The sequence below is a fragment of the Homalodisca vitripennis genome, chromosome 1, assembly GCF_021130785.1.
Source record: "Homalodisca vitripennis isolate AUS2020 chromosome 1, UT_GWSS_2.1, whole genome shotgun sequence".
In the NCBI taxonomy this organism is placed as follows: Eukaryota; Metazoa; Arthropoda; class Insecta; order Hemiptera; family Cicadellidae; genus Homalodisca; species Homalodisca vitripennis.
In genome coordinates, this window is record NC_060207.1 from 29098572 (window position 1) to 29125791 (window position 27220).

Below are 27220 nucleotides of genomic sequence, written 5' to 3' on the forward strand. Positions count from 1 at the left end.
TGCTCGTTTCGAGGTACTGACTAAGGAGGCCTTATGCCTGTGGTCAGATGGGTGGAGATGGATCTTGGGGTGAACCCCTAAATCATCTGTATAGCAAGCACCAACTATATTATTGCACAGAACAAGCGCACAGAATACCACAACTGTAAGAATAACAAGTCCGTAACCCACTAGTGACAGCGAAAGACTGGTGGGGTTTTATTAGGGCATCTAAGCATACCAGCAAAAGAGCAACAAGGAGAACTATTATATTTTCTCTCCCTTCTTACACTAAGAGAAAAACAGTCTTCTTCCCCTCAATATATTTCTCTTCCATAGACGACTCAGAAGATTAACATGCGATATATGTATATGCTCAGAATACAACTTGCCATTCCTGCTTCCACGTCAGTGAGAAAGTGCAAAGGTGCCAGCTGACTGTGGTAGAAAGTGTGTTTGCTTGGCGTTACGTACATTTACGACTTTAAAGGAAAATTATAAAATAATGTGAAAAAAAATAATCGCTTCTATATTTGTGTATGGATAAAATATGAAAATGAAAAAATGAACACAAAATGAACACATTCCATCATTTTGACATTAAAGACATCCAGACTACAACATATAGTGTAATCTAAGTACCGAGCGTCAGATTTCAGATGCTGCACTAAGAAAAGGTGAACTGGCGCTAAACTCAACATTCAGCTTGATTCAGTCCTCTCCACCAAGCTACGTTATGCGTAGACTACATTTTACCACATTTTACAAAAGTTTAATAACGCCATTGGATAAGTTTATAAATTGAAAGTTGACGGTTGAAAGTTGAAAGAAGATGACTCAAGGCGTTGCGTCATCTCTTTTAAAGACTGCCGACGGGGCACCACCTGTATTCACTATTAAATTTTTTATCAGACATTTTAAAGTGTGCAACTGAACCAAATAGGTATAAAAGCCAACTACCAACTGAGACCTTTTTTTTATTCAGAAGGTGTACTACATTGTCCAGGATTATTTCAGTGTTATAATTCCGTTTGAATGTTGTTCTAATGATCTATATATATATAAAAAATGAAAACTGTTTTCGTGTGTAAGCAAAGCATCACTCACCAAACGGCTGGACGGATTCGCCTAATTTTTTTTTAAATTTTGTTCGTCTTGATCTGTAGAAGGTTATAGGATCACTTTTTTATTCCCTTTCCCCCGATTCAGGATATCCGCCCGCACTGGTTACAGAAATACCCGAAAGAAAATGCATTGTCAAGCAAACAGTATGTTTATTAAGTTTTTTTTTTTTTTTTTTTGACTTTAATTTATTTACAATCTTGTTTATATACAACAAACAATAAGTAAATTTGATGATAAATCTTAAGGACATGGTTAATCAAGAGAGACAATAACCTATAATTAAACATTAAACATTTAAGAGATTGGTTCATCTTTAAAAAATCCGATACAGCCTAAGTTATAAGAAAAATCAATGTCTTTTTAGCCGAAAATTGATGGTCATCTGTTGTCCTAGGATAGCATATTAATAGCCAAGTAGTTTAGTGATGAGGAGTTTTAATTTTGATTTTGATACTTGATGCAGGAACTTGTGGAATTTTCTTCTTCAGTAACAAAAGGGATATTCGTGTCTCTGTGAACTGACTTTCATTACGAACATACCATGGGGCCTGTAATATCCTTTGTCGGAGAACTTTAGATTGGTAACGCAGTAAAATTTCAATATATTTGATGTAGAAGCAACTCCCCAACAGTTGAACATTCCTGTACGAGTCCAGAATGGGCTTTTAGGAACCTCTATGTACTACAGCAAGCAACAGTATTTGCTTATCTATTGATAAATGGGAATTTGTTCCCAAAAAGCCAATTTAGTTTTGAAAATTTTGAATTTAAATTGATCCTTTTGTTCCATAATGTGTGGTTTTCCAAGTCAAGCCTTCCTATCGAGATGGTACACCCAGATACTTAGCTTCATTTTCCTTTGAGGAATTTTGTAATGTTGTTTAAAAATCACTGGTGGAACAGGTGTCAATGTTTGTCAACTTAAATGTTGACGTGAACAGAGTTAAGCTTTCCATTTCACAATTAATTCTCCAAAGTTTTAAGTCCAAACTGTGATAGAATTTAAGTTTAGTTTGTAGAATTTGTGATGCTAACCATACATGGTGGAGTGGGTATGCCCAGTACGGCAGTGTCAATCGGCCGAATGTTGCTTTCAAAGACAAAATTTTTGATTAGTTAGGAAATGACTGCAGTGGAAAAATTAGTACAGCACTGGTTCCTAGTACACTTCCCTGAGGTACACCAGAGTTTTATTTCATTCAGAATCTTAAAGAACAATCACATCAAACTTGGATTTTGAAAATACCTACGTTCTAAATAAGATTTTATAATGGTTGTAAACAGTGTGAAGTTAGATGACTTTTTATTTTAAAAAGAAGGACCCGTTCATATGCCACACTTTGTCAAAGGCTTGACACACCATCGAGAAATGCTTGCAGAACAAAATTTTTCTTGATTCCAAATCTTGCCTTAATTATATAAAGCTACGTCTATGGACTTGTTCGATAGTGGGAGGTGGTGCACTCTGAAACCAAACTGAATTATTGGGAATTAAATTGCATTCATTTATAAAAACCTGAAGTTTCGTTTATAAAAAAGTAAACTTTTTTACGAATAAATTTTAGAAGGTATATGGAAGTAGACTGATTGGGGCCTGTAGGACATTACTATTGTCGGATTTTTGAGGTTTTTCCTGGCTTAGGAACAACACTAACTTCAAGCCACCTTTCCATTGGTGATGGGAAGTATTCAAAGCCTCAAAATGACATTAAATTACGAAGGTAAGAAAGAGTATGGCTTTCTCCTAGGAAGCTCTATGTAGTAATCGTACCTGTTATTTTAACTCATAAACCAGGGGCCTTTTTTTGGGATTATGATTTTTTAATCTCATCATATACTTTCAGATGGTTTTTAAAGGAGCCAATTAGGAAGTTGTGAGAGTTTGTTAGGTGAATCAAAGAAACTCCCTTTACAACATGTACTAATTATCAAGATTTGTTATCTACAGGGTATGGTTTGAAAACATTACTAAAATATGCAGGCAAACAAATCAGTTTTCCTCTCTGTTACTTTTCCCGCCCAAGAACTATCTGGGTTTTAAGATATTGGAGGAGGAATTGAGGCACTTGCGGTTTACTTTGTGCTTTTTGTTACTTTTCCATACAGTAATAGGTCTGTTGCTTCAGTTGGGGAGAGATTGAAGTGAATTCTTGAAACCAGATTTTTTTTTAAGTTGTTAAGCAAAATCTTTAACTGTCTATGGATGCCTCTGTTTGAAAACATTGTTATTATCTCTTACATATTCTAGAATTTTGCCATATTTCTTCGTACGCGGACGTTTTTTTGAGCAATGTGCTGCTTAAGTAATATATTGGGTATAATTTGATATTGGCCACACCTTGTATTATTAAGTTCAGAGCGTTTGCACTCCCAAGCAGATTTCTGAACAGTATACATTAAGAAGATTTTCCACAGCGTTGTCTATTTCCTCTCTTGTTTTAAGTGATATATTAAGACCTTAAACTGTCATTTAATCGTTTCACGAAACTGTCACCCAGTTTGTGCCTTTATTCATAAGGACGCTGGCCTTTTTTCCTTTCAATACAAATGATGAACTTATTTGATAGGGATGACCGGAGAGTGTATCGGACGTGACAAAGTACACGAATGAAACAGACCACCCATATAGTTTAGGCCAGAAATACCTCCCGTAACAAAAGAAATAAAGAAGATCTGAGGAAATTTTGTTGGGATTCTGAAGGCCAATAGGATGTGGTTTCCCCCTTTAGATACGTAACTCAAGTGATTGTTAATTCATCGCAATTTAAAAAGACAAATTTCTACCTCTAGGGGTTAATCAATCCTTGAAACCCCACATGACATATTTATGGCATTAAAGTCACCACCTGCTACCAACACGAGGCCCTAAATAGTTTCGAAAAATTCGTTGAATTGAAGTTTGGTAATATTTGTGTCCTCGGGGGACAGTGAAACACCAGAAAAATGTAAGTGTCCATCCAGTCCTTCCTCAACCACTATTCTTGTAAGCTTGAATATGATCTTCTTGAAATCTAGGTAATTCATAATTGATTTATTTTGTTTTTCTGAATTAGCACATGCGCTACCCTTGACCTCCATCGCTGCCGTATTGTCAGGGATGTTTGTAGAATAAAAAGTAAAATTTGGGATTATTGAAAAAATTTAATGTTTGTAAATTGGGTTCTCCCAGAAAATTGAACATACATATCTATTTTGCTGTGATTGAAATAAAAAGTTGAATATCTTGGCCATGCTCGGAGCCAAGCCATTTTGGCATTCCAGGAGTCCAATCCAATAAAATCTAATTCATTTTAGTTTTGATATGAACAGTTGTCAATAGGTTTTAATCAATGTACCTAATTTGCTGGGCTTGTTGAGACAATCAATCATTTCGAACTTATTTAAAAATCCATCAATTAGATATGATTCAGATTGGTGAATTTGCTTCCTACACATTTAGATTTGACCTGATGCCACTCTATCAGTATAGATAAAGGGTTTGGGTGATACACTGGTTTTGTAGACAGATTACCTGGTTGAATTTTGGAGTACGAACATGTATAGGTCTTATCTATTTCGACGATCTTGCACTGTGGAAGGAGGATTGTGCCCTTTATTTTTAAACGGCAGGTCTTAGAGGTGGAAAAGCCTGTTTCTTAATATCATTATGTAAATAGAGCACTCTTTAATAGTTGGCTGGGTGCTCACCACCAACCATAATAGCACATTTGGGAGGAACATTTACAGATTTATTACAGCTGCTAGTAATCATGATCTGAGTCCGCATTTTTACACAGGCGGTTTTGGTACCAGCAGGTAAGCCTTTGTGTGGCCCATATCTTTTGACGACTTTTTTGCACTGCAGCCACATTCATTAAGCTTTGTAAAGGGGCATCAAGTACAATTATGGCATTTAGGTAGGAAATTCAATGGGGGGTGGGGGGGGGGGGGGTAAAAATGTCCTTTTTGGTTGTTTGATGCTGGCTCTAAGTCTACCAAAAAAAAATTGAACAGTGGATCTTTAGATTTGCTCATACTTCTAAGGTTCCGAGCACATTCCCTAACTATTGTGGTTTAAAAGTCTTCTATAGCGTGTGTTTGTAATTTCCTTGGGGGTTTCCGTAGAGAAAAGTGCATATTCTTAAGCACAACTCTATAAGCTCTTTCAACACCCTTTATATTGGTATGTATGGAAGATTTTACTTTCATAGGTTTGAAAAAGTTAAATGTTTGACTAATGCTCGCGGTAGGCTTCAGATAGTAATCAGTGTTAGATTGTTAACTTTATCTCTAGACTATGCATTTAAACTGAATATTACTCTTTTTTAATTACTTGTTCAATGTTTTACCATCATTTTACTTATGTTTGACAATGTTGGTGACAAATAAAGGTGGAGGCCTCCACCTTCGTTGTCTTACATTTTGTCGTCAATTCACACGTTTCTTCTTCTCAGAGCGCTAGGTTGGCGTTACTCCAGGCATTTCAAATCTGATGTTGCAAATTCAATTAGGTCTAGCAGTTTTTTGCAGACGTACTACTGTAGGTCTAGCCAAGGTTTTACTTAACATCTGAAACGTTTTGGCTGTTGACAAAATGGCCTTTTGTTTCCTAGTTGTTTCGATTTGCCACACGTTTTTGATTATTGGACATCGTCATTAGAAATAGTTTTTTTTTCCTGAAATATGTTTCATTGTTTGCTTATTAGAACAATAAATTGTGATCATTAATTATGGTATCAAAATCCAAACAGTTTGAAGTTTGTTTGAAGGGGCAAATTTTAAGTTGTCCATTAACCTTCTCGAAACCTTGAAAAACTACCTAATGAGTAAAACAAACACTCGAAAACAATTAAAGTTAACGGTAAGGATACGTTGTAGGAAAAGTACTGAGAAAAAAAAAAAAAAAAGATTACGAAAAAAAATCTAAACAATTTTTATGTAAATTCATGTAACAAAAAATGTTTTAAGGAACTGTTTTCATATAGTTTTTATAAAAAAAAATTTAACCACAAATTGGGTAGAAAAAAAAACTACATTTTTAAATTAAAATAAAGGACACAACACTGATACAAGCACAGGCTGGGGTACAACACATGTTATTAAAAGTGAAAGAGTCTTTTTTTCAAATTTTTAATCAGCTGTTTCTTTGTAAACATATATAGCATGCGACTAAAAATATAGATATTTATAATAAAATTTCTTTACACTTATAGTTTTAAAGCATTAGGAGTAAGCTTAAGGAGGAAACCGACAAAAATTTTGTTTAAACTGTTTCGGCAATCATAATATATAAAAATGAATGTTTTGAGTGGTTTGTCCTTTATAGACACAGAAACTATTGGACCGATCCACAATGAAAATTTAGTAATTTTTCTATGTAGAAGGTTTACCTATACGTCAATTCCCTTTGAATGTAACTAACCACGCAGGCTGTTACTTGCAAGATATAAAAGTTTATTACAAGATGCGCCTGCAACATTATAAACCTGTAAAACAATTACAACACAGTAGTTACGTAAATTAAACATATCGTCAAACACTATTTGAAGACAAAAGAAATGTACGGGCAAAGCCTTAAGAGACGCGTGCGAAGCCGCGGGAAAACAAGCTAGTGTAGTACAATACTAAGCAATTACTCAAGTTACTTGCATTTCGTCTTGATTTTTTTCTTTGCGATCCATAAATTCTTTATAGCAATTAATTAATGAATTGCCTTCTACTTTGAAACAATCACTGTACGAAATTGCTTAAGGGAACGCATGATGCGATAGACTACTTACTAGGATGTTTCACTGTACAAGTAGAACTGTAAACAATAGAAAACAACGCTGTAACTCTGTATATCTACGCCGTACTTTTGGTTTTCATCCATTGTTAAATATAATAGCCTATATTACTTATTTAATACTCACTTTTCAGATTTCTCTGAGAGTAGTATGAATTGCTGTCTATTTAGTAGAAATCTCCCGTGCAGTTAAATTTCATGCTGATAAAATTAATTTATTCGAATAAACAAGCTAATGCGCTGGTATCCTGTTTCTAGTAGACAAAACTAAACGCGAAGCTAGGCTAGCAAACATTACACAGACTTTACTTGAATGACAGTTATGAAAATTTTCAACAGAACGAAATGTGGTTTTTATGAAAGTGGTAAAAACTGTGTTTTATTCAAGACACATACTTTCCAATGTTTCAAAAAATTATTATTAAAATGTTATACAATTGTTGCCGGCATGTTAAAAAAATATGGTATTTAAATTTAATTTTAAGATTCTTCACAATTTTATTACCTTTTCAGTTTTTAACTTTACACGGGTCTAAATGATCCATAATCGGACAACGACTGTCTCATCGTTATTGAATTTATTCTCATAATTAAATACTCAATTATTGTTAAAAGTATGGATTTCGAAAAATTAGTTTTTCTCTCGTTTACCCCACTCTGCGACTGTCTTTCCTCGGTACACAATTGAGCTTTGTCAGTTTTTACACGTTGATTCCTACATACAAATACTGATGCTGTTAGGCAAGACCTCAAAATAACAAAATAACATAATTTAATGGACCTACATTAAGAGTTGGCCTTCTGATTTATTAGTGCCTTTTCTATTTTATTATAATCGAGTTTTATTTGTTTGCTCTAAGTTTACAAATCAAGGACCATGACAATATCCATGGATCGATCCATATTATCGATAGAGCTTATACTCTGAGCACAAATTTAAGCTTTTAGGACGGAACGCCGCACCGCGGAAAAAAACAATTTGGATAGAAGACGAAGTTCATTCAAATTTTATACTTTATAAATTGGATACGGTACTTGCAATTCATGAGAAATCATGTTTTATTCCATTCTAATTACAACGCACATTTACATATACGTAATAAACTACTTTTTGTATGATATTTTATTTTAATTGTATATTTGAGATATTAAATACAACACCCAGAAATAAATGTTTACTCATTCAATTAACAATTTCCACTCTTACTTACAATTCACTTAAACAATTTACATTACCAATACTTAAATTTTCAATGTTACCCGATGACTGAGTGAACACTTTTTAAAACTAAATTAAAGAACTATTTCTCAGTAAAATCCTTTTATTCATTGAAAGTTTAAATGACTCTTACAATTTAAATGTTAATTAATTTTGTATTAGAATAAAAGAAAAAGAAAGCACGACGTGCCTCAATACAACGTACGTTGTCTTTTAGAATATAGAAGTTTGACATAATTTGATCAGTTTCCCATGCCATACTTTGCCACTTTTGTAGTGTACATAATACTAAGTTTATTCCAAACTTTCTTATAAGATCTGATGTTGGACCGACTGACATCACCTCCTGCGGGCCGAAATGCTGAGCGGGTCACGGCACGAGGCCTCGGGTACAGTGAGTCACTCTGGCGTCATCTGGGCTGCCACCGCCGCTGCCGAGAGGTGAGTGTAATAGGTGACATTAGCATTGTGAGGTTGCCGAGTGTCAGCTGACTCAGGAGCCGCTAAATATAGAGCTCTCATGTGTGATGTGTGGGGTGAGAGGTGAGAGCAGACAATGTCAAATATGAGGCAACTCTGCTGCTCGCTTACATGCGAATGTGAAGCGTTGCTCATACGTACGTGGAGTTCGGTTAGATTACCTACACTATAGTTGGCAACTAAACGTTGACAAAAGATTGTTTGTAGAAAACTAAAAGTTGTCAACTAGAATTTGCTCTTCTCAAATTTAGAGCAGCAAATGACAAACTTGTCAAAGAATTGGCGGGAAAGCTTTAAGCAGGCGTGTCAAGGATGATGAAGGCTCAATTATTGCCGCGGCTGTCTGTCATCATAGTCAACCACTATACAAATGATCTCGGAAGATATTGGGTGAGACCCTCGTTGAAGGCTAGAGACCGGTACAGTGGCAGATACATAATCTCCGAGAAGATGTATTTAATCCGTTGAGTGAGCTGAGATGTGACGGAGTGTCAATCACTTTCTGAGAAAGACCAAAAGTGACTTTAAGTATTTCATTTCAATGATCGGATATAAAATCAAGAAACGTGACACAAACTACAGGAAATAAGTGGCTGTCCAAGAAAAGCTAGCAGTTACATTACGTTTTCTGGCTACTGGTGATTCGTACACAAGTCTCAGTTATTTGTCGTAAATCTCAAAATCAACCATTTCACTGTTCGTACGTCCTTGATAGAAGTGCTTAAGGATAATATCGAGGTAAGTCAATAAAATTACATATGTATTCATTAGTTATTACAGCCGAGTACTAACTGAATGTAAATATTTTATGCAGAAAAAAAATTGTCACTACTTCTCCTCTAGTTCCCTACAAGCTGCTAGTTTCCGCAAAGTGAGCAGCAACAAATCTTCCACTTTTAGTTGTCAACTTTCTTTAATCTCTATTGACAATCCATGGGAAACCAATTCAGTAAAGGAAGATTTGTCTCTAAACAAGTGGAAGACAGAAAAAGTTGCTGTATTTTGTAGGAAAAACAAAAAAATTGCCAGTATAGTTTTATATGTGGAAAACTTAGTGACTTTGGTGTAAACGCAGCTTCAAGTCTACATGTAGTTATAAACAACTTTTATAACACCACTTAGTGAGAGAGCTAGTTTTTAAGAAGGATCAATGAAAAAGAAGCCAGACTACACAAGTGCTTGGATCGTTCCAATCCAATGCTCCTAAACAAAAAGTTCATTCTGACATAACCTGGTTCTGCTACTCATTGCTAAAAACGATTAGGTTAGGAGAGTTTGTACCTTTGACTTAGCAGAAGGGACGACTACTAGACTATCCGTGATAGTAGGGATGTTAAAATAAAAACAGATCGCTAAAATTACTGATTTAACTCAATCCTGGGGAAGATTCATCAGTAACGCTTTTGGATGGATGGAGGTAACTCTGGGTTAAGGCATATAACACTGTCCGAGAGCTAACATTCAGAGAGTTTTTACAAAAACTAGTGTCAGGGGTATCAGTGTAAAGTTAGGAAGTAATTAGCAGAGGATATTGGTTTCCCAGCCCCTAACTGTGTTTCTTATATCACAAACCTCAAACTAGCATCAAGTAACTAGCAGGGAAAATCTTGGTGGGGATGTGCCATCCCAAACTTAAATCCTTGACACACCATTGCATACCAGACATTGTATTCCACCATTCCCCTCCACTAGAGAATTTCTTTGAGTCTGCATATAGTTTTCCACATGGTCTATGTATTTTAGGTTAGTACAATTTATATTTTCTTTTTACTTCCACAGTTATTACATCTTCTATTAAAAATTATGTAACTTTGTAAAAAATACAATGTGGGATTCAGTCATGTAAATAACACTGTGCTAATGGCTTTCTTTCTCTTAAGTATATTATTATTCCAAACACAAGCAGTAAAAAATGAAATAAACTACTTTTAATCTTTGGGAAATCAAAATGAATATTTTCACGTTATAAGAATAAAATAAATAAAATAAATAAAATATATATTGATCTACTTAAAAAAAAGGTCAAACTTTGTGTCAGCTCAGCTTAGGTTTGGCATTCATCACATAACGTACATCCTTGTCGGAGAAAGCTCCCAGTGAACCAAAGTTTACCATTTTAAATTTTAATATAGAGGAAAAAATTTTAACCCTCTAAGTTAACTCATTCAAAAGTTTTTGTGTATGCAGATGGATACATATAGACAGAAATCCGCTTTTGCCATGACCTGGTGGGAGAGACTTCGCTAAACGTTCAGCCAATTACGCTTCGCAGCCACTTTTTTTAAGGGCACAAACATACATTTAACAATCAAAACATTCATTTTAATATTTCCTTGTACATCTTCTGTACACAAGTAGACACAGACTGCGTTTACTTATGTCTGAAAAACATCCAAATCAATAAAAAGTGCATTACCTAGTGACAAACATCTATTGATTTTCAAGTAGCAGGAGGTAATTCCATTCTAGGCATATGCAATCACTTGTATGAGTTTACAAGTAGGAAAACACATTTTTAGCACTGTTTTCTGGTTCTGAGCTATGGCCAAATTTCAAGACACTAGGTCTTCGTAAAGTTAGTTAAAATCGATATTATAGTTAGCTGCACGCTAGTTAGCTGCCAGCTGTACATCTGAGGCTTCACTAATAATGAATGAATAGGAAATTTTGAGTTATTATACTTGATATACATCCTCCTATTATTCTATTTGTCATCTGCAATGCCAGCAAACACAACAGTAAAAACGTCCTTTACAGATTAACTTGTGAAGATGACAGTGCGCAATAAGCTGAAATGGTCAAGCTTTGAATGAATCAACCAATCCAACAAAGAAATCTAAGGAGTTATTCACAAGTTACTGAAAAATGTCACATGATTAATATTTACAATATATTCTGTTTAATAATTTGTATATTCTGTGTTTTGCAAAGAAGACCAAAGAATCCAGAGCCACTTTTTATAAACATAAATAGAGACTCCTAACGAACTCATGTGTACCATTGTCTGTCCTGATGTGTACCATTTTCAGTCCTGATGTATTGTAAAGGTAGTAGATGTATAGGTTCACCTCAAATTTCAACTTTCTGGGTCAACTCACAAGACAGATATCGTGCACACAGACAGAGAATTTGGATTTTGTCATCAGTAACAGACTGGCGAGAGGGCTTCGTTAAACACTCTGTCAATGCAGTTACCATTTTTTCAAAACAAAAGGTAAATTTAGATGAAAGCTAATATTATTGGTAAAGACATGTGTAAAGGCTTGGGCACTTTTGCTTGTTTTGCACAATAAGGGTTAATGTGTTTGCTGAGGCTACATTCATCTATTATCCAAACTGTTTTCAATTTCCTACCCTGCATGCTGCAGTGAATATGTGAAGTTGTGGAAAAAATTAATACAACACCTTCAAAATCCTCTCTGTTTATTTAGTCAAGCAAAATATGTACATAGTTTTAAATCAAATTGTTATTTATGTAAACAAGAGTAAAATTTGTATTTACATAATACTAAATCACTATAAACATAACAAAAAAACAATGTGCATTAACGTTTAAAAAAACAACTCACTTTCAAATAAATTGATCTGTTCTAAATTTGGGTAACAAAGGGTAACAATGAAAAATAAAATTACTGTAAGGACACTGATCTTTGGCATTCATACCAAACTAAACAAAAGTAAAATCAACACAAAGGGAAACCCAAAATAATATCCAAACAAATGTAAAGGTAACAATATTGATTGAATAATTAATTACTAATTATATAAAAGCTAATAACACATTACGAAATAAAATTATACTCTATTGTAAACCTTTTTCGTAACAGTTGTTAAAATCACAAATAATAAAAAATAACTACTACAAAATTTTAAAGACTTAGTTTTTATTATAAATACTAGATTTTCTCCTGAAGCGTTCCAGCTATGGTAGAATAAAGTAACGTTAAAAATATCCTCATTTATTTAATTTTTCCTTTAGGTTATTTATTCTGGAATGAGAAATAATTTATAAATTTTAAGATCAAGCAAAATTACTGTTAGATAACTGTACCTACGTAGTAAATACAGACTGAATTATTTTCTTTCTATAGCTAAAGACATTTAACTGTACAGCTATTATGCTTCTTTTATTTTCAAACTTTTTTCAAGTAATTTGTGTCGATTATTTATGAATTTAATCTCTACCCAATTAACTGTTTTGTATTTATAGACAGTTTGTTTAATTTATATGAACATATATAATGAAAATATTTTGATCTATATAGAAATTATATAATCTTTGACAAGAACATAACAAAACTTTGCATGTTCAATGAGATATTTTGTTTTAATAAATGACAATAAAAGATTCAATCAAACAATTAGTACACAAAGTATTTAAGAAATATTTTGCAATTTGAAACATTTAACAATGACTAGACATTAGTAAATATCCATATATTTATATATGAAACATAACTGGTACAAATGCAAGCAATGTTATTGGATAAGCTCCTGCTTATGCAAATTAAAAATTTGATCACACAGCAGTTTTTGATTGTTGGGTTGTTTGCTTTAGGTTACGGTACTTAACCATTAAACATCTCTTCAATCAGGTTACATAAAAAAATGTTAATTTATTTTATGACAATTTTACAGTACATAAAAAGTCTAAACTGTTAATTATTGTTTATTATTTATTTGATGTTTTAAATCTTTAAACTGAATTGTGCACATCCTCATGAACAATTATTAAGTAAAAACATTAAGATGACATAATATATGAAATCTAACATACAATACAGCTCTACGTGTAAACTGACTTCCTCACTAAGGTACACAAATCCTAAACCACTTCTAGAACAGCTAGAAACTTTAAATGTGGCATATATGATTTTGGCATGAAATCACCAGGAAAATTTTGAAAACATAATTACTTTCTAAATTAACCATAAAAAATTAACACAGTTTTTTTCTTTTTAAACCTGATAACAGCTGAAATTTTCATTATATCTCAAATATATGTGTGTGTGGGGTTTTGCTGTGTCTTCAGTATTTAACCCACTTAACACTCGCAAAGTCAAATTTTGTTAAAATTTTGCCAATTTTCCCACGCAGATCTTTCATAAAGAACACATAGTAGCAGAACTAAAGGTCATAGCATAAATTTGATGCTAAAATTGAATACCAAAGTAATATTTTACACAAAAAAGATCCAGCTCCTCTTTGCCCTACCTCCAATGGTTAAGCCGCAAAACACCCTCAAACTCAAATGTTTTACAAAACTAATATTTTAAACTCTGTTAAACACACATTTCTGTTTAATTTACCACCCAGAATACTGTTACAATTTTTTTAACCTTTCCACTCAGTAGTAATTCCCTATCAAACTAACCCTCAGATGTTAAAATCTCTTGATTCTTCCTGATACTACAATTCTCACCGACAGAGTAAATCCCTGCCCCTGACCAGCTCTATCCTTCTAAAAAATAAATACCTGTTTGAGTATCTTCTCCTCATTAAACTCATCGCCTTGGTTATTTTTAACTCACACTCATACACAAATAATACCCCATTTATGTCTGCACTAAAACATGAAATTTAATTAAAGCTTTTGTTAGTTTTACGGAGGAAAAAATGAAGTTAGTTAAAAAAAGTTAACATTTGCTATCATCTAATTAACTTCATGGCAACCCTAATCTCTAATATCAACTTATTACCTATTATCATTTATCCCCAACTTTACGGAGCACCACACTGGGAACCTGGAAACAGTTTCCAGCGAGCCAAAGATGAGTGATTAAGGAAAGTTCCATGACTTCCAACAAAAATATAATGTAGATCTTCATAATTCATTATAATTTGGGGAGGGAGGGGGTGTAGAGAATAGTTTTCGAAAAAAAGGAACATTACACTACCTCCATTGGGTATGCCACTGAGTACAAGCAATGAGGCATGCTTAAAAAATTAATAAATATTTCTATTTTTATAATATAAATGATAAAAACAATTTGCTGTACCATATTTTTGTAATTTTAAATTAATTAGAAATAATTAAAAAATAAGTAATAGCACATAATAAAATTACAATAAAAAATAAGTTAGTTAAAATATAATTATGTAATTATTTAGTAACATTAACACAATAACTATGATGAAATACATTTTATTAAATGACAAAGCAATGCATTAAGCTAATTATTAATTTTAAGTATAAGATTTTGGCTATAATAATGTATGTTAACAAGAATTCTAAGTATATAAAAAAAAGGATAACCACATTGTTCTTGTTATACTGGTTTGTAAAATAAATTTATCCATTAAATAACCAGCAAATTTATTTACAACTAATATTTTATTGGCAGTTTCAGATCCCTGTTAATACTTATAATAAAGCAAATTTCTCACAGCTTCTTATTTTTGATTGTGCCTCCCACTCTACATATGACTACAATGGTTTTACAAAAATATCAGCTCAGACTACCTAGTCTATGTTTAGTTTACAAGAGACTCAGTCAAATGTTAAACTACGCAACAATAATACTACACTATGCTACAAACACAAAGGCAAAACTAAACTGATCAAATCTAAACAATATAAAATTTAACTAAAAAATACTCCAAGACAGAAAAACAACAGATCTAAGTTGAACTAAAACTTTTATTTTTTTTTATTAGTCTACAAAAATTAAAATGCTTTTGAGTTAAACTCATTGGCAACAACTTATGACTAGAATTGTCACAGCTTTTTCCAACACGGGTAAAATCAAATAATAAACTGAAAAGCTTTTTTAAGTTATAGAGAATATAATTTGTTCCAAATATTTCCTCTTCATACTAAAAAGTCTACATACAGGTTACATGTCACTTAGGCCTGAATTGGCAGGTTGTATCCAAGACTAATTGACAGATTCGCTCAATCTTGTTATTGCTGAGGGAACATCGTGTTTCCACTCTAATTATCAACAGGAGCCTCTGGATCTGAAATCTTCCTCATTGGTTTGGACAGATTTGTATTAGAAAAATCAGAAGACATTGACTTAGAGTACATCGGCAGCCTAGACCTGGACCCACTCAACTGGCTGGACTGCGATGACTTTTTGCGTTTTGACTGATTAAAACGGGAATAAAAACTTTTCCTACGAATTCTCTCACTTACAGAGTCTTCATTTGTGGGGGTAACGAACTCTCGGGCATCTGCGTAATCAGAACTCACTGACCACGTGTCACTGCAGTCTTCTGTGGGGGAGAGGAACGATGAAGAATCATCAAATTCGCCACTTAACTTGGACTCTTCCATGCTTGGGGTCGAGTCAGCACTTGGCAACGGGTGAGTGAACTCTAATCGCTTGAGTCCTGCAATGCGACTGAGGCGACTGCGAGCATCCTGACCAGATGTTCCAGAATCCTCCACAACACTGTTTTCCACTGTGTTCACAGAACCATTGCAAGCACTCTGTTCATCACTATTGTTCAACAATTTCTGTTTCACCTTGTTTTTTGGACTTAATTTCCGAGTCAACTTCTTTATTATAGAATCTTGCTTCTGCGGGGGACTTTCCACAGTCAATTCTCTATTTTTCGTGCTCAGTTTGTGATCAACAATTTTTTTGAAGTCTTCAACTTTTTTTTTCTGAAACATTTTTTCTGTATTGTATTTTTTATCGGTGTATGTCTGAGGTGTAAGTGATGAGGATCTTCTGTTCCTGCTTTCTGGGATCAGAGAGCAGTCTTCTAGAGAAACAGCTCTTTTAATAAGATTTGATTCTCGAGCCATTAATTCATGATCATTTTTACTCAAGGTTTTTTCTTTTAGTGATTTAATAGCTTTATCAACAATACTCATTCTATTTTCTTGATTTTTCAATTCCTCTTGTTGCAATTTTTTTGAAGATTTCTTAGGGCGATTTGTCAACGTTTTATCCTTTTCTTTCTTGACATAAACACTCTCTTCTTTTGGTGTATCATAAAAGTCAGGCCTTAAAAATCTAGAAACTTTACGAGTTTTGGGCTTTTCATTACTATCACCTTTAGATGATTTCTCAACCTCATTTTCAACCTTTTTATCAGACAAGAACTTTCCTAGAACAGACCGTTCTGGGGTAACACTTAAAGAACGATTATATTCATCAACTTTTTTACCTTCAAAAAGCGATATTGATCTCTGATAGCTTGGACTTCGTCTACCCACAAAGGCACTTTTTCTCTCAGAAAGCAAATCCACAGTTGGTTTCACGGTTTCAGTTGGAGGTTTGGGCTGTAGCCCTTGGTAATCCATAAAGTCAGTGGCACCATAAAATGACTTTGGCCTGAGAAACCTTGAGGAAAATCTATCACTCTCTTTCAAACTGGAAACCCTAGCAATGGTGCTAGGACTGCGACTGTACTTGGCTTCAATATCTGTTTCCATACTAGGCTTTTTGGTTGTTTTCAAGATGTCATAGGGCTTTGTTTCTACTGGTCCTTTTACACTATAGGATCGTCCAAGTGTACTGAAAGGTCTAGCCTTGTGTAAATCATACTCGGGTGTTGAATTCTCCCCATTATCCATTCTTGATGACAAATATTTGTCAAGTTTGGTAAGGTGATCACTCCTAGTAGGGGTAGAAGGATCTGAAGAGAGGTCTCCGTTGAGAGAATGGTCTGGAGGAAGATTCATTGACCTCGACATGCTGCTACCATAAGATCTTGATCCAGTTTTGTAGAGTGAGTTGTAAAATGATGGTCTCTCCAGAGAATTTCTTCGTGGTTGTCCTTGTGGAACAGCTGGCTCATGAACATTATTTGTATTCAGTGAACTTTTCAATTCTTCTTTCTTCTCTCCCTTTTGTTCCTGAACCGTTTTTGGGGAAACTCGTGGTAGTTTTGAAGTCTTCTTTGCTGATTCTGATTTTGACTCAGATCTAGAGTACTTTTTCACAGAAGATCCAATTATTTCTGCAGTCGGAATACCTCGATTAGAATAATTGTAGCTTGGAGTTAATTTTCCATCTATTCTTTCAATTTCGTTTGTGTTTCTCTCTTGATGGGTGTGGTCCGGTGGAGTGCTCGTAGTGATAGTCTCCTGCTCTATCTGTTCTGCTGTACTTGTAGAGTTAAGATGACGCCTCAAGCTGTCAGTAGTGTTACGCACCGTTGCCGGCCGATATGGCGGAGGCTTGTCCTTCCCTGATGATTTTAGGGATCCAGTTCGTTGTGGAGCTCCGATTTTATTAACCGACCCATCTGGAACCGCAACATTATTAAAGACAATTTTATACAATATTGTACAATTCTAAATACTTTATAATTTTTTTATTTAAATAGACTTTTACTAAACCTTTCATATCAAAACTGCAGATGGGCTGTGAATAAGTTGTATGGACTTGTTTAGCAGAAGGATCATTTTGTCAATCAAACTAGTAGTATTATCATGTATTATCAAACACTATAAGAGTCAGCATATGACAGTGCAGCAACAGCAAACCTGTGCTATAAAAAGCAAACATTTCTTGACCTTAAACATATACAAAAAATAAATATAAAAAGATGGTTTAAAACTCATAAAAATTAAAAATGAATTAAATAAATAAATTGTCATTATTGGTGTTTAGTTTGTCATACTTTAACATAGACAAAATGTTTAGTTGTAATACGATTGTAACCGACAGAAATATAATACACGTTAAGTGGAACACAAATAATCATTTTTAAGTGATTGTAGATTATAATTGTTTTTGTAGAGCTGTAATGATGAAAAAATCATAAAGCTAATTTTGATCACATAAATAATGACATAGTACAATCAACCGTAAAAACAACCTGCATAGTATAACTCGACTATTCCAATCAAATCGCTTAGAAAAATTCTAACACAATTAAAATTTTGAAATATTTCGGCCTTACTGAGAACCACCTTCAGTTACAGGGATTATCAATAATTCACATCCACTTATACAAGAGAATTGAAGGGAGTGGGGCAGTATCATGATTGGCTAAAGTTTAACCAATCAAAAACCAATATAATTCACCAGCAATCAATATGGTTCTTTTATCAAAAGCTGCCAGCTATTAGGTAAATTTTTTATATAAAATAGGCCTCTTGCAATTGTCCTCATGTTAGCACTTATAAAAAACAACTGCATACCTTGAACATAACCCCCAGAGCTCATACCATCCCCATCTCCAAAGTTTATGTAAATATATATATATATATATATATATATATATATATATATATATTGTTTATTGCTAAATACATTCCAGAGCTATACAACAATGATGGTATCTTAAAAACAATGTATACTTTTCTATAAGCTTCACCTGTAATAAGAAATCTGTTTAGTAGTCCACTTAGAGTAGTTTATAAAAAGCCTCTAAATTTGATAATCTATCAATAAGACCTACACTACCCCCTGATGAAATAACCCAAGATTTCAAAAAACCTTTAGGCCGTGAGTGAGCCTTGTTTAGGCCTCACTGCAAACTTGTAATTTAACAGCCCTTCAAAAAATGCCTGTAATAAAACAACATAGAGAAATTATCTGATAACTGGGTAAATATAAATATGACTTGTGAATCCAGCAGTCATTTACCAATTGTCATGTAAAAACTGTCCCAAAGACAACATAGGTCAGACAGTGACTCCACTATACATTAGAATGAATAAGAATCGCAGTGGTACAAACCTTAAAATTAAATATAATTATATTCAAACCATTATGTTAAGGTCTATTTCTTCCTATCTTCAAATTCATCACCTATTTTTGTTTAGCCTCAAATTTAGCAAACACCAACTTTGGGGGCCGGGATGAAAAATTAAAAGAGCTGAAGGCAAGTCTGCATTGTACTACATTATGTATCCAATGACAAATAAACAACATACTGTTTCTTTATAAACAAACTGATTTAAAATAAAAGTCCAAATACAAATTTAAAATTTTATACCTTCTTGCTATTAGACGCTCAGTATACCAGACAGCACTTTCACACACCTTTAAATGACCAGTACAACTGAATGTTGGCACTGAAAGTGTGAAGCCTTATGGATTTGGTTTTGTCAGGAAAGACACAAAGGAACACCATTGTCAGGCCCTATCTTAAAGGAAAAAGCCATAAAATTGCATGACAAGTTGGGAGGTGATCTACAAAGGTATAGAGCTATGTAAGGTGGCTACATAAATGGAAACTGCACCATGGCATACAACATGTTATAATTGCGGGGGGGAAACTCTCAGTTAATGATAATGCTGCTAAAGAATTTATAGAAAAATTTGAGAAGTTGGTCATAGAACAGAGTCTTGTACCTGAACAAGTCTACAATATAGACGAAACAGGCCTAAATTACAAAAAGCTTAGAAAAACCACACTTGCTGCTAAAAATGAGCCTGTGTTAGGAACAAAGCTTGCTAAAGACAGACTCACAATTACAACTTGTAGCATTGCGCAGGTACCCACAAAATGTCGTTGTTCATTATAGGGAAATCTAAGAAGCCAAGAGCATTTAAAAAGCTAAACATGGCAAGACTTCCAGTTTTCTATCGTAATTAATCATCTGTTTGGATGGAGAGTCATTTGTTTGAGGAATGGTTTTTTGACAAATTTGTCCCCTCAGTAAAAAAATATTTAAAGTTTAAAAATTTACCTACTTGTGCTGTTTTATTCTTAGATAACACTGCCAATTGCTGCTCTAAATCTGAACTAAAAAAAGAAAACATCAAGGCTTCATTTTTTACTGCTCCACATTACACCTTTATTACAGCCTATGGATCAGGACGTCATTGAGTCGCTAAAGAGAAAATACAGAAGAAAAATGTAACCTTTCTGAGGCAATAAAAAGTTTAAATAAAAAAATGCTATCTATATTGTAGCTGCAGCTCGGGATGAAATTTAAAAAAACTCTTCAGGAGGCTTGGAAAAAGATTTTGCCACCAATGAAACAAGAAGAACCTGAGACTGGTCATGAGCCTACTTTGACAAAAGCAGATGTTGAGACAGACAAAAGATTGACAATTGAAACAAAAATCTATTACTGAATTCTTTAAATAAGGTACTGTACATACGCTTAGATTTTATTCTCAAATCCATTTAATTTAAAAACTGTAAATGTTTGAATTTTTGTTAACAACATATGAATGCTGGTATTTACAAGTACAATAAAGTTGTTTGCTTATTGTAGTACACTGCATATATGTAGTTTTTTCTACCTGGGAAAGTTTTTTGCTCCTCCCGATATCCGACCTTTTGGCCGTTCTGACCATGGCTCGGTCCCGTCATGGTCGGATATGAGAGGTTCTACTGTACTAAAAGAAGTAAAAAATTATAAATCAAAATAACTTAAAAAGATGATCTTTTGGTTGGTAAGGCAATAATAAAAACCATTCATTGGTGTTTTTTCTCTTTTAGCAGACAGTATATTTATCACTTTAACCCCTTGCCTGCTGTAACCTAAATATCCATTTCAGTGCACTACACCCTCTTTGCTAAACCAAACATTTATAGAATTTTCCATAAACTCTTTGTTTCAGTAAATGGCTTTGTACCAAAAGACATTGTCCTGTCATTAATACTAACTATTACGATCCTAAATTATGCTCTTATTGAATGGTGCACCTCAACTATTTAATTAAAATATATTTAAACTAATACAGGACTAGATGCATTTCAATTCAGAATAAGTTAACATGGCTTTACCTTGTATAGATCTACTTTTCACTTATGGTAGTGTTTTATTTATAAACAGAGAAGTTAATACTGTGGAAAAGTTGTTTGACTGCAGCAAAGACTAACAGTCAACATACAATGAAAAATTCCAATGTTGCTTGTCTTTTAAACATTAAAGAGACCAGAAACAAGACCCGACTTCAGTTATATGGTCAGAGTATCTTAGGTGAATTTTCAAAACATGCAGTATTATTTTTGGGAGATTCTTGACAATATTACAAGACCCTATAATAATAAGATTATTTTTTATAAAGAGAGGGCAATCCCCTGTTAAGCCTTATTCTGTTGATCCCCATGGACCACTGTGTACAAAGATCTTATCGAACATGATAATGGGAAGAGTCAATACAGTATTGGGTTGATGGTACTGTTAAACATTCTACGTCACAGACAGTACCACACTTATTTTTGTTGTTACTTGTACAATATATTTTTTTATAACCATCCATTTAAAAAATGTTCACCATCAACATTTTCTACTAGTTTTAGACAGTCCATCTCAAATGAAGTATGAAAACTAGTGTATAATTATGAGTATAACCCAGAAGAATGTATTCTCCTACAGACTAAACTACATTTTCATCATATTGTTAACTATAAAATAAGTAAAATCTTGTGTTTTAAACCTTGATAGTAAAATGAAGAACTTCCAACCTTTTTAGCTACTAAGTGGTACAGCGTGCAATAAAAGTTTATCAGCAACCCCCAAAAAATTAACTTTTCCCCAATGATTTTTCTGGTCAAGCCACACAGATGAAAAAGTCCTCACAGTTTTTGGAATTACTTAAGAAAAAATTCGCTTAAGTTGTGTGGTTTTTTTTTATCAACACTCTGGATATTGTTAATTTGATTTACTTACTATACTAACACTTGTAGAATTAGCACACTTAAGTCTACTGTGACCCACTCTTTTAAGCCTTTTTGTCCAAGCAAAGCACTGGATTCTCTCGTTTGAGAAGAAAGCAGATAAAAACTAGCACATCATATTTCATTAGCTTTTTAGATTTAAAAATGCTAGATTGTAAAAACCCAATTAGCTTTTCAAATTTCTGATATTTAATTAAAGGACTAAAGAATTAAAGAACAGTAGATAGTTGTTTACATTTATGAAAGCAGATCTTGCCTTTAATTTACTTGTCAACTTATTTTACTTACAGTAAAATGTTTCTACATTTCCTAGACCAATAGTAAAATAAGGCCAATATGTACTTTGATCAACACAGAGCTAACTCATAATAATCTAAAGCATTTTTTAAACATGTTACAAACAATAATTTCATCATACTGTACTGAAATAACTTACATTAAATAAAGAAAAAATTATTCAACAACCGTTGTCATTTTTTTTATAACCGAGCCAATTCTTTACACCAATTTATAAATAATCAAGATGAATAAAATTGTTTTCAGTGCAATATGATGAAATATCTTATTTAATCCACGATAACTGAACTTACTGACAAACAACAACAAGAGGTAGAGGCGGGTAATGTAGGTAATGTTAGTGTTACCTAGGCGGTTGGTTATTGGTCATCCTCTGGCGGGGCATGCACGGCGGCACGCAGCTCGGCCGCTGCAACAGACACACACAGAGTACGGCTCGGCTCATCTCAACCCCCACCACCCACTGCTATATCTACGTTACTTCTCTATCCTCAGTAGATTGTGCAAAATTTTATTTAGATTACAGATAGATGACTCGAGTCAAAATGTTCTCGGCTACTACAAATTTCCCACAACACTTTAAGTAAACCTAATTTAATTATCTTTCCTTTACAAGTCATTTTGAGTTTTTACAGATGTGTATAATGAGTGTGGATGCCCTGTGTAATAATGATAATTCTCAAGTTGGATGATTTTTGGTCGTTAGTTAATCTTCCATTGACTAGGAACTTCTGTTCATCCACAACTCATGTTATTGTTTTAACATAACAACAACCCTCAATGATCAGCAGAATTGAGACTAAAATCACTTCCTGTGTCAAGCCAGATATTGAATTATTATTTATAGTATTCCTACTGAAGACCTCCATATAAATGTTAAAACAATGTGAATTTACTAGCTTAAAAATGGAGTAATAAGAATGTCACGATATATAGTAACCTGTATGGTATATACACTTGCTTATCTATTGATTCCTCACTTTGGCCAATATCGGTTACATAAATTCCAATCCAAAACAAGCTAAAACAAATCATAAATATAATTTGTTATAAGACAGATTTTCCACGGATTTTTAAGCTGCAATTTGCAAACTATGATTTGAAAGACGGAACCTAATATTGATCTCTATTAAAGATACTAGAAATGTCTAATTTGAACATAAATGACAAAAATTTAAAATTAAAAAAAATGTGCTACTAAACTGCCTGAAACTTATGTACAACAAGAACTTCTACACTTAAATTTTTGTTTTCTAAAGATTGGTATGATTCAGTCTTCTTTTAAATAACATAATTCTTTTATTCATTTAAGTTGTACAATACTTTTTGAATAAGCAGCATATCTGCAGTGCTTACTTACACAAAATAAGCAGGTTTAATTATTTTTTAAGATTATTTCATAGTTTGTAATTTACTCTCAAGGTAATTAATGAAGTTTATAATTTGATTACTTTTGATTTTAAGGGGCTGAGACAAATTAAAACCCTACTGATGCTTGGTTATATTTATCTACAATGTGCTAAGTTATTTTGAATTTTACAAATTTAAAACAATTTTTTAAAAATAAAGTTTGGTACTTATTAATAATTACTCTCCAGTGTTGTGTGACTTAAATATTCTTAACTTAGAATTTTAAATTTCTATAATGTTCCTAAACTGAAAATCGACAGAAAATTGTCTAAAACATTTATATAATAAATATCCATGCCATAACAGTTTACCAAGCAGCTCTTCTTGAGAAAAATCTTTATTATTTATTCTTTACATTAAAAGAGATTATATGGTATGTAAAGCACTAATGAATAATTTTATTATTAATAATGTATAAATCTAAAGTACTGCACAAAAATCTACTGTGAATTAATAGATTAACATAGAACCTACAAAGGTCATTGAGAGTGAAATTCTGAATATTCCCACTTCACTACAGAATTTATACTGTTTCTAAAAATGCGTAATGTAACAAGACGTTCAAACTTCAGAAGGGTACTAAGCAACACTAATAAAGCATGTAGGTTATTAATAAATTTTATAAATAAAAGTTTGATCTGGTAAGATAAAATATTTGAAAGTGATTATATTGCATTATAAATTATTAAACTTTAGTGTAGTTAGAAAAACTGTAACATTTTTAAAATGTTAAAAAGAACTTAAATTTATAGATTACTAAGAACAAGAAATATTGTATGCATTGTGGTGAGTTAGCAAAAACAGTGGAAGCTGAACCAGTAACTATGTTATAGATATTGTGTTGGTTGCACTGAAGTGTTGGCAGAATAATAAATGTACAAGTGTCATTTTTATTAATTGTTTTATCTCTGAAAAGTATTCAATCAATGTTCTAACCTAAAGCAAGTATTAGTAAGTAGCATAAAAGCATACTAAAGATAAACATATCTTCTGGATGAAAGGGGAAATCTTTCAAATTATTACAATGGCATGCCAAAAATTCAATAATTTGGTTTTCATATGTCAAATTTGAAGATTCAATTTTTTAAACAAAATTAAACAAGTTTATAATTTAAATGTATTTTATTTTACATTTCATATTTTTTATATACAACAAATATATTTCATGTGTTATTACATTTATAATTATTGATTTATAATTCGTCAGTTATATAATATCATTGAAATGAGACCTCAAATTGATCTAACATCAGATATTAGCTTAGAGAAAAATAAAAGAGTTTGTAGAGTTTGTCATTATTTTGTATTGTGGAGCTCATGGAGTTGGAATCAAATTTGTTTGTTGTTACAATGGTTGTTCAATAAATCCTTAGAAAAAAAAGACTGGCCAAATTTTGTATATTTTTCAACACAATCTCTTTTCAACTCAATCCATTTGTTTAAGCATTTTTCAAATTTTTTAAGCTGTCTAAAAAGTATGATTTTTGTAGCTTCTCCAAATAGGCAATAGTTTGGGCGATTACTTCCTTGTTAGATGAAAACTTTTGTCTGCCAAGCCATTTCTTCGTCTGGAAATAAGAAATAGTCACTGGGAGCCAAATTTCAAGAATACAGAGAATATTGTAATAACAGATACTTTAACTCCTTAATTTTGACCATCGCATCTGTGCAGGTGTGCACCCGTGTATTATCTTGGTGAAACAGAATCTTTCTGTTTTTCAGATGAGGCCATTTTCCCTTGATTTCTTTGCTCATCTGTTCCAATAATGATGCATATTACTCTCTTATTATGGTTGTTCCCTTTTTCAAGTAATAAATGTTGATGATTCCGTGAATATCCCTAAATACCGTGTACCATGACCATCTTCACTTTCTTCGTAGTCTGTTCGCCTTCAAAAATCAGCTGTTTTGATTGTTCTTTTGTCTATGGAGTGTAGTGATGTATCCATGTTTCATCAACAGTTATACATCAACAATGTAACTCATCAGGATTGAGACTGAAAAGTGCCAAAACAACCACAGAGTCGATACGTGATTGCACCAAGATTTCACATCTAATTCCTCATGCAAAATTGAAGCCACTGTACCTTGAGATAAGCCTGTCGCCTCAATTATTTCTCACACTTTGATTAATCGATTATTTAAAATCATATCGTAGAATTTGTCTATCATTTCAGGGGTAGACACTTCCACAGGGCGTCCGAATCTGCATTCATCTTTTGTGGACTACGACCACGTTTAAACTCATTCATTCAATTGTTGCAAATTTAGGAGCAGATGTGCCATGAACTTTGTTGAACTCAGCTTTGATGTCTTTTGGAATCAACCTTTTTAAATAAAAGTTTTCAATCACTGCTCAAAACTCACTTTATCCATTTTTATAGACAAATTAAAGTTGTTTACTTTGACAACAATTAAACTGTAAGATGGATACAGTTGACACTGTAACAGCTAGTTAGGAGTGCTACTTAATGGCAAACATTTACTTTCTATACTACTAGCCATTTCTTGGATTTTCTAAGGACTTATTGAATGACCCTCGTACAGCAATTACTTTATAAGCTTTAATTAATAACGAATGTACACTTACTATAAGGAGGTTAATAATTAATTGTGTTATAGTGTTTTTTTGTTAATGTACCTTTTTGCTTTAAATATTTATAAAATACAACTCTCAAACTGTCACTATGGTAAAAATGTTATATTCAAGCAAAAGATAATCTAAGATTTTAAAAATGTGTAGGCCTAACTATGAATAATAATTTAAAAAGCTATTAAAATTTATTTTGATCATATCAGAGCTAACATTGTTTACCAATTAAAGAAACTTATGTATGAAATTATGCATGGATATATAAATAATCTGACTAACTGTACAACTCAAGCTACTATTTATAGAAATTTAACACTTCAAATTCTATAAAATAAAATTAAGGTTGTCTTAAAACCACAGAAGTGTGATAAGTGCTAGCAATAATAAAAGCATTAGTAAGATGCCACAACCAAACGGATGTGGTTCATTATAAAAATTTACAAAATGGTTTCAAATTCAGGCTAAAGTGTTCCAATTGTAGCCTATACATTGTAATCAATTTTTACTAATTACTTCAAACACTAATTACAAATCTGAATTTTCATTTGGCCTTTATAAAAGCTGATAGAATTATAACAGTTGAAATAATGAAGTAATGAATGCCATGAAAGGACAATAAATATTGTGAAAATAAATTTTAACTAGAAAATATATTATTATATAGGATCAAATTCAATTAGTAAGCATAGCTCGTAAATTTATATACAAACTAGTATAAATTCTCTATATTTTTTACTATATGTATGTACATGTTTTGTTAGTGAAAATATAAACACTGTTTCCAAGTTTATTTCCCACACATAAT

General features: G+C 32.8%; 1 protein-coding gene across 4 annotated transcripts in view; it reads right to left on the reverse strand.

Moving 5' to 3' along the window:
• Positions 1 to 15187: 15187 nt before the first annotated feature.
• The window catches only part of LOC124358936 (NUAK family SNF1-like kinase 1), a 61351-nt gene continuing 49318 nt past the window's right edge, over positions 15188 to 27220 (reverse strand). The window contains exons 19-20 of one of the 4 annotated variants that reach the window (XR_006922090.1): positions 22706 to 22821; positions 17635 to 17771 (exon numbers count right to left, since the gene is read on the reverse strand). Coding sequence is in view for 3 of the 4 variants with exons in the window: in XM_046811212.1 (XP_046667168.1) it covers positions 15502 to 17771 (2270 nt within the window). In the remaining variant the exon portion in view is untranslated. Of the gene's footprint in view, positions 17772 to 20809; positions 20828 to 22705; positions 22822 to 27220 lie in introns of those variants that run through there. The other 3 variants (XM_046811220.1, XM_046811233.1, XM_046811212.1) reach the window with 3 other exon arrangements.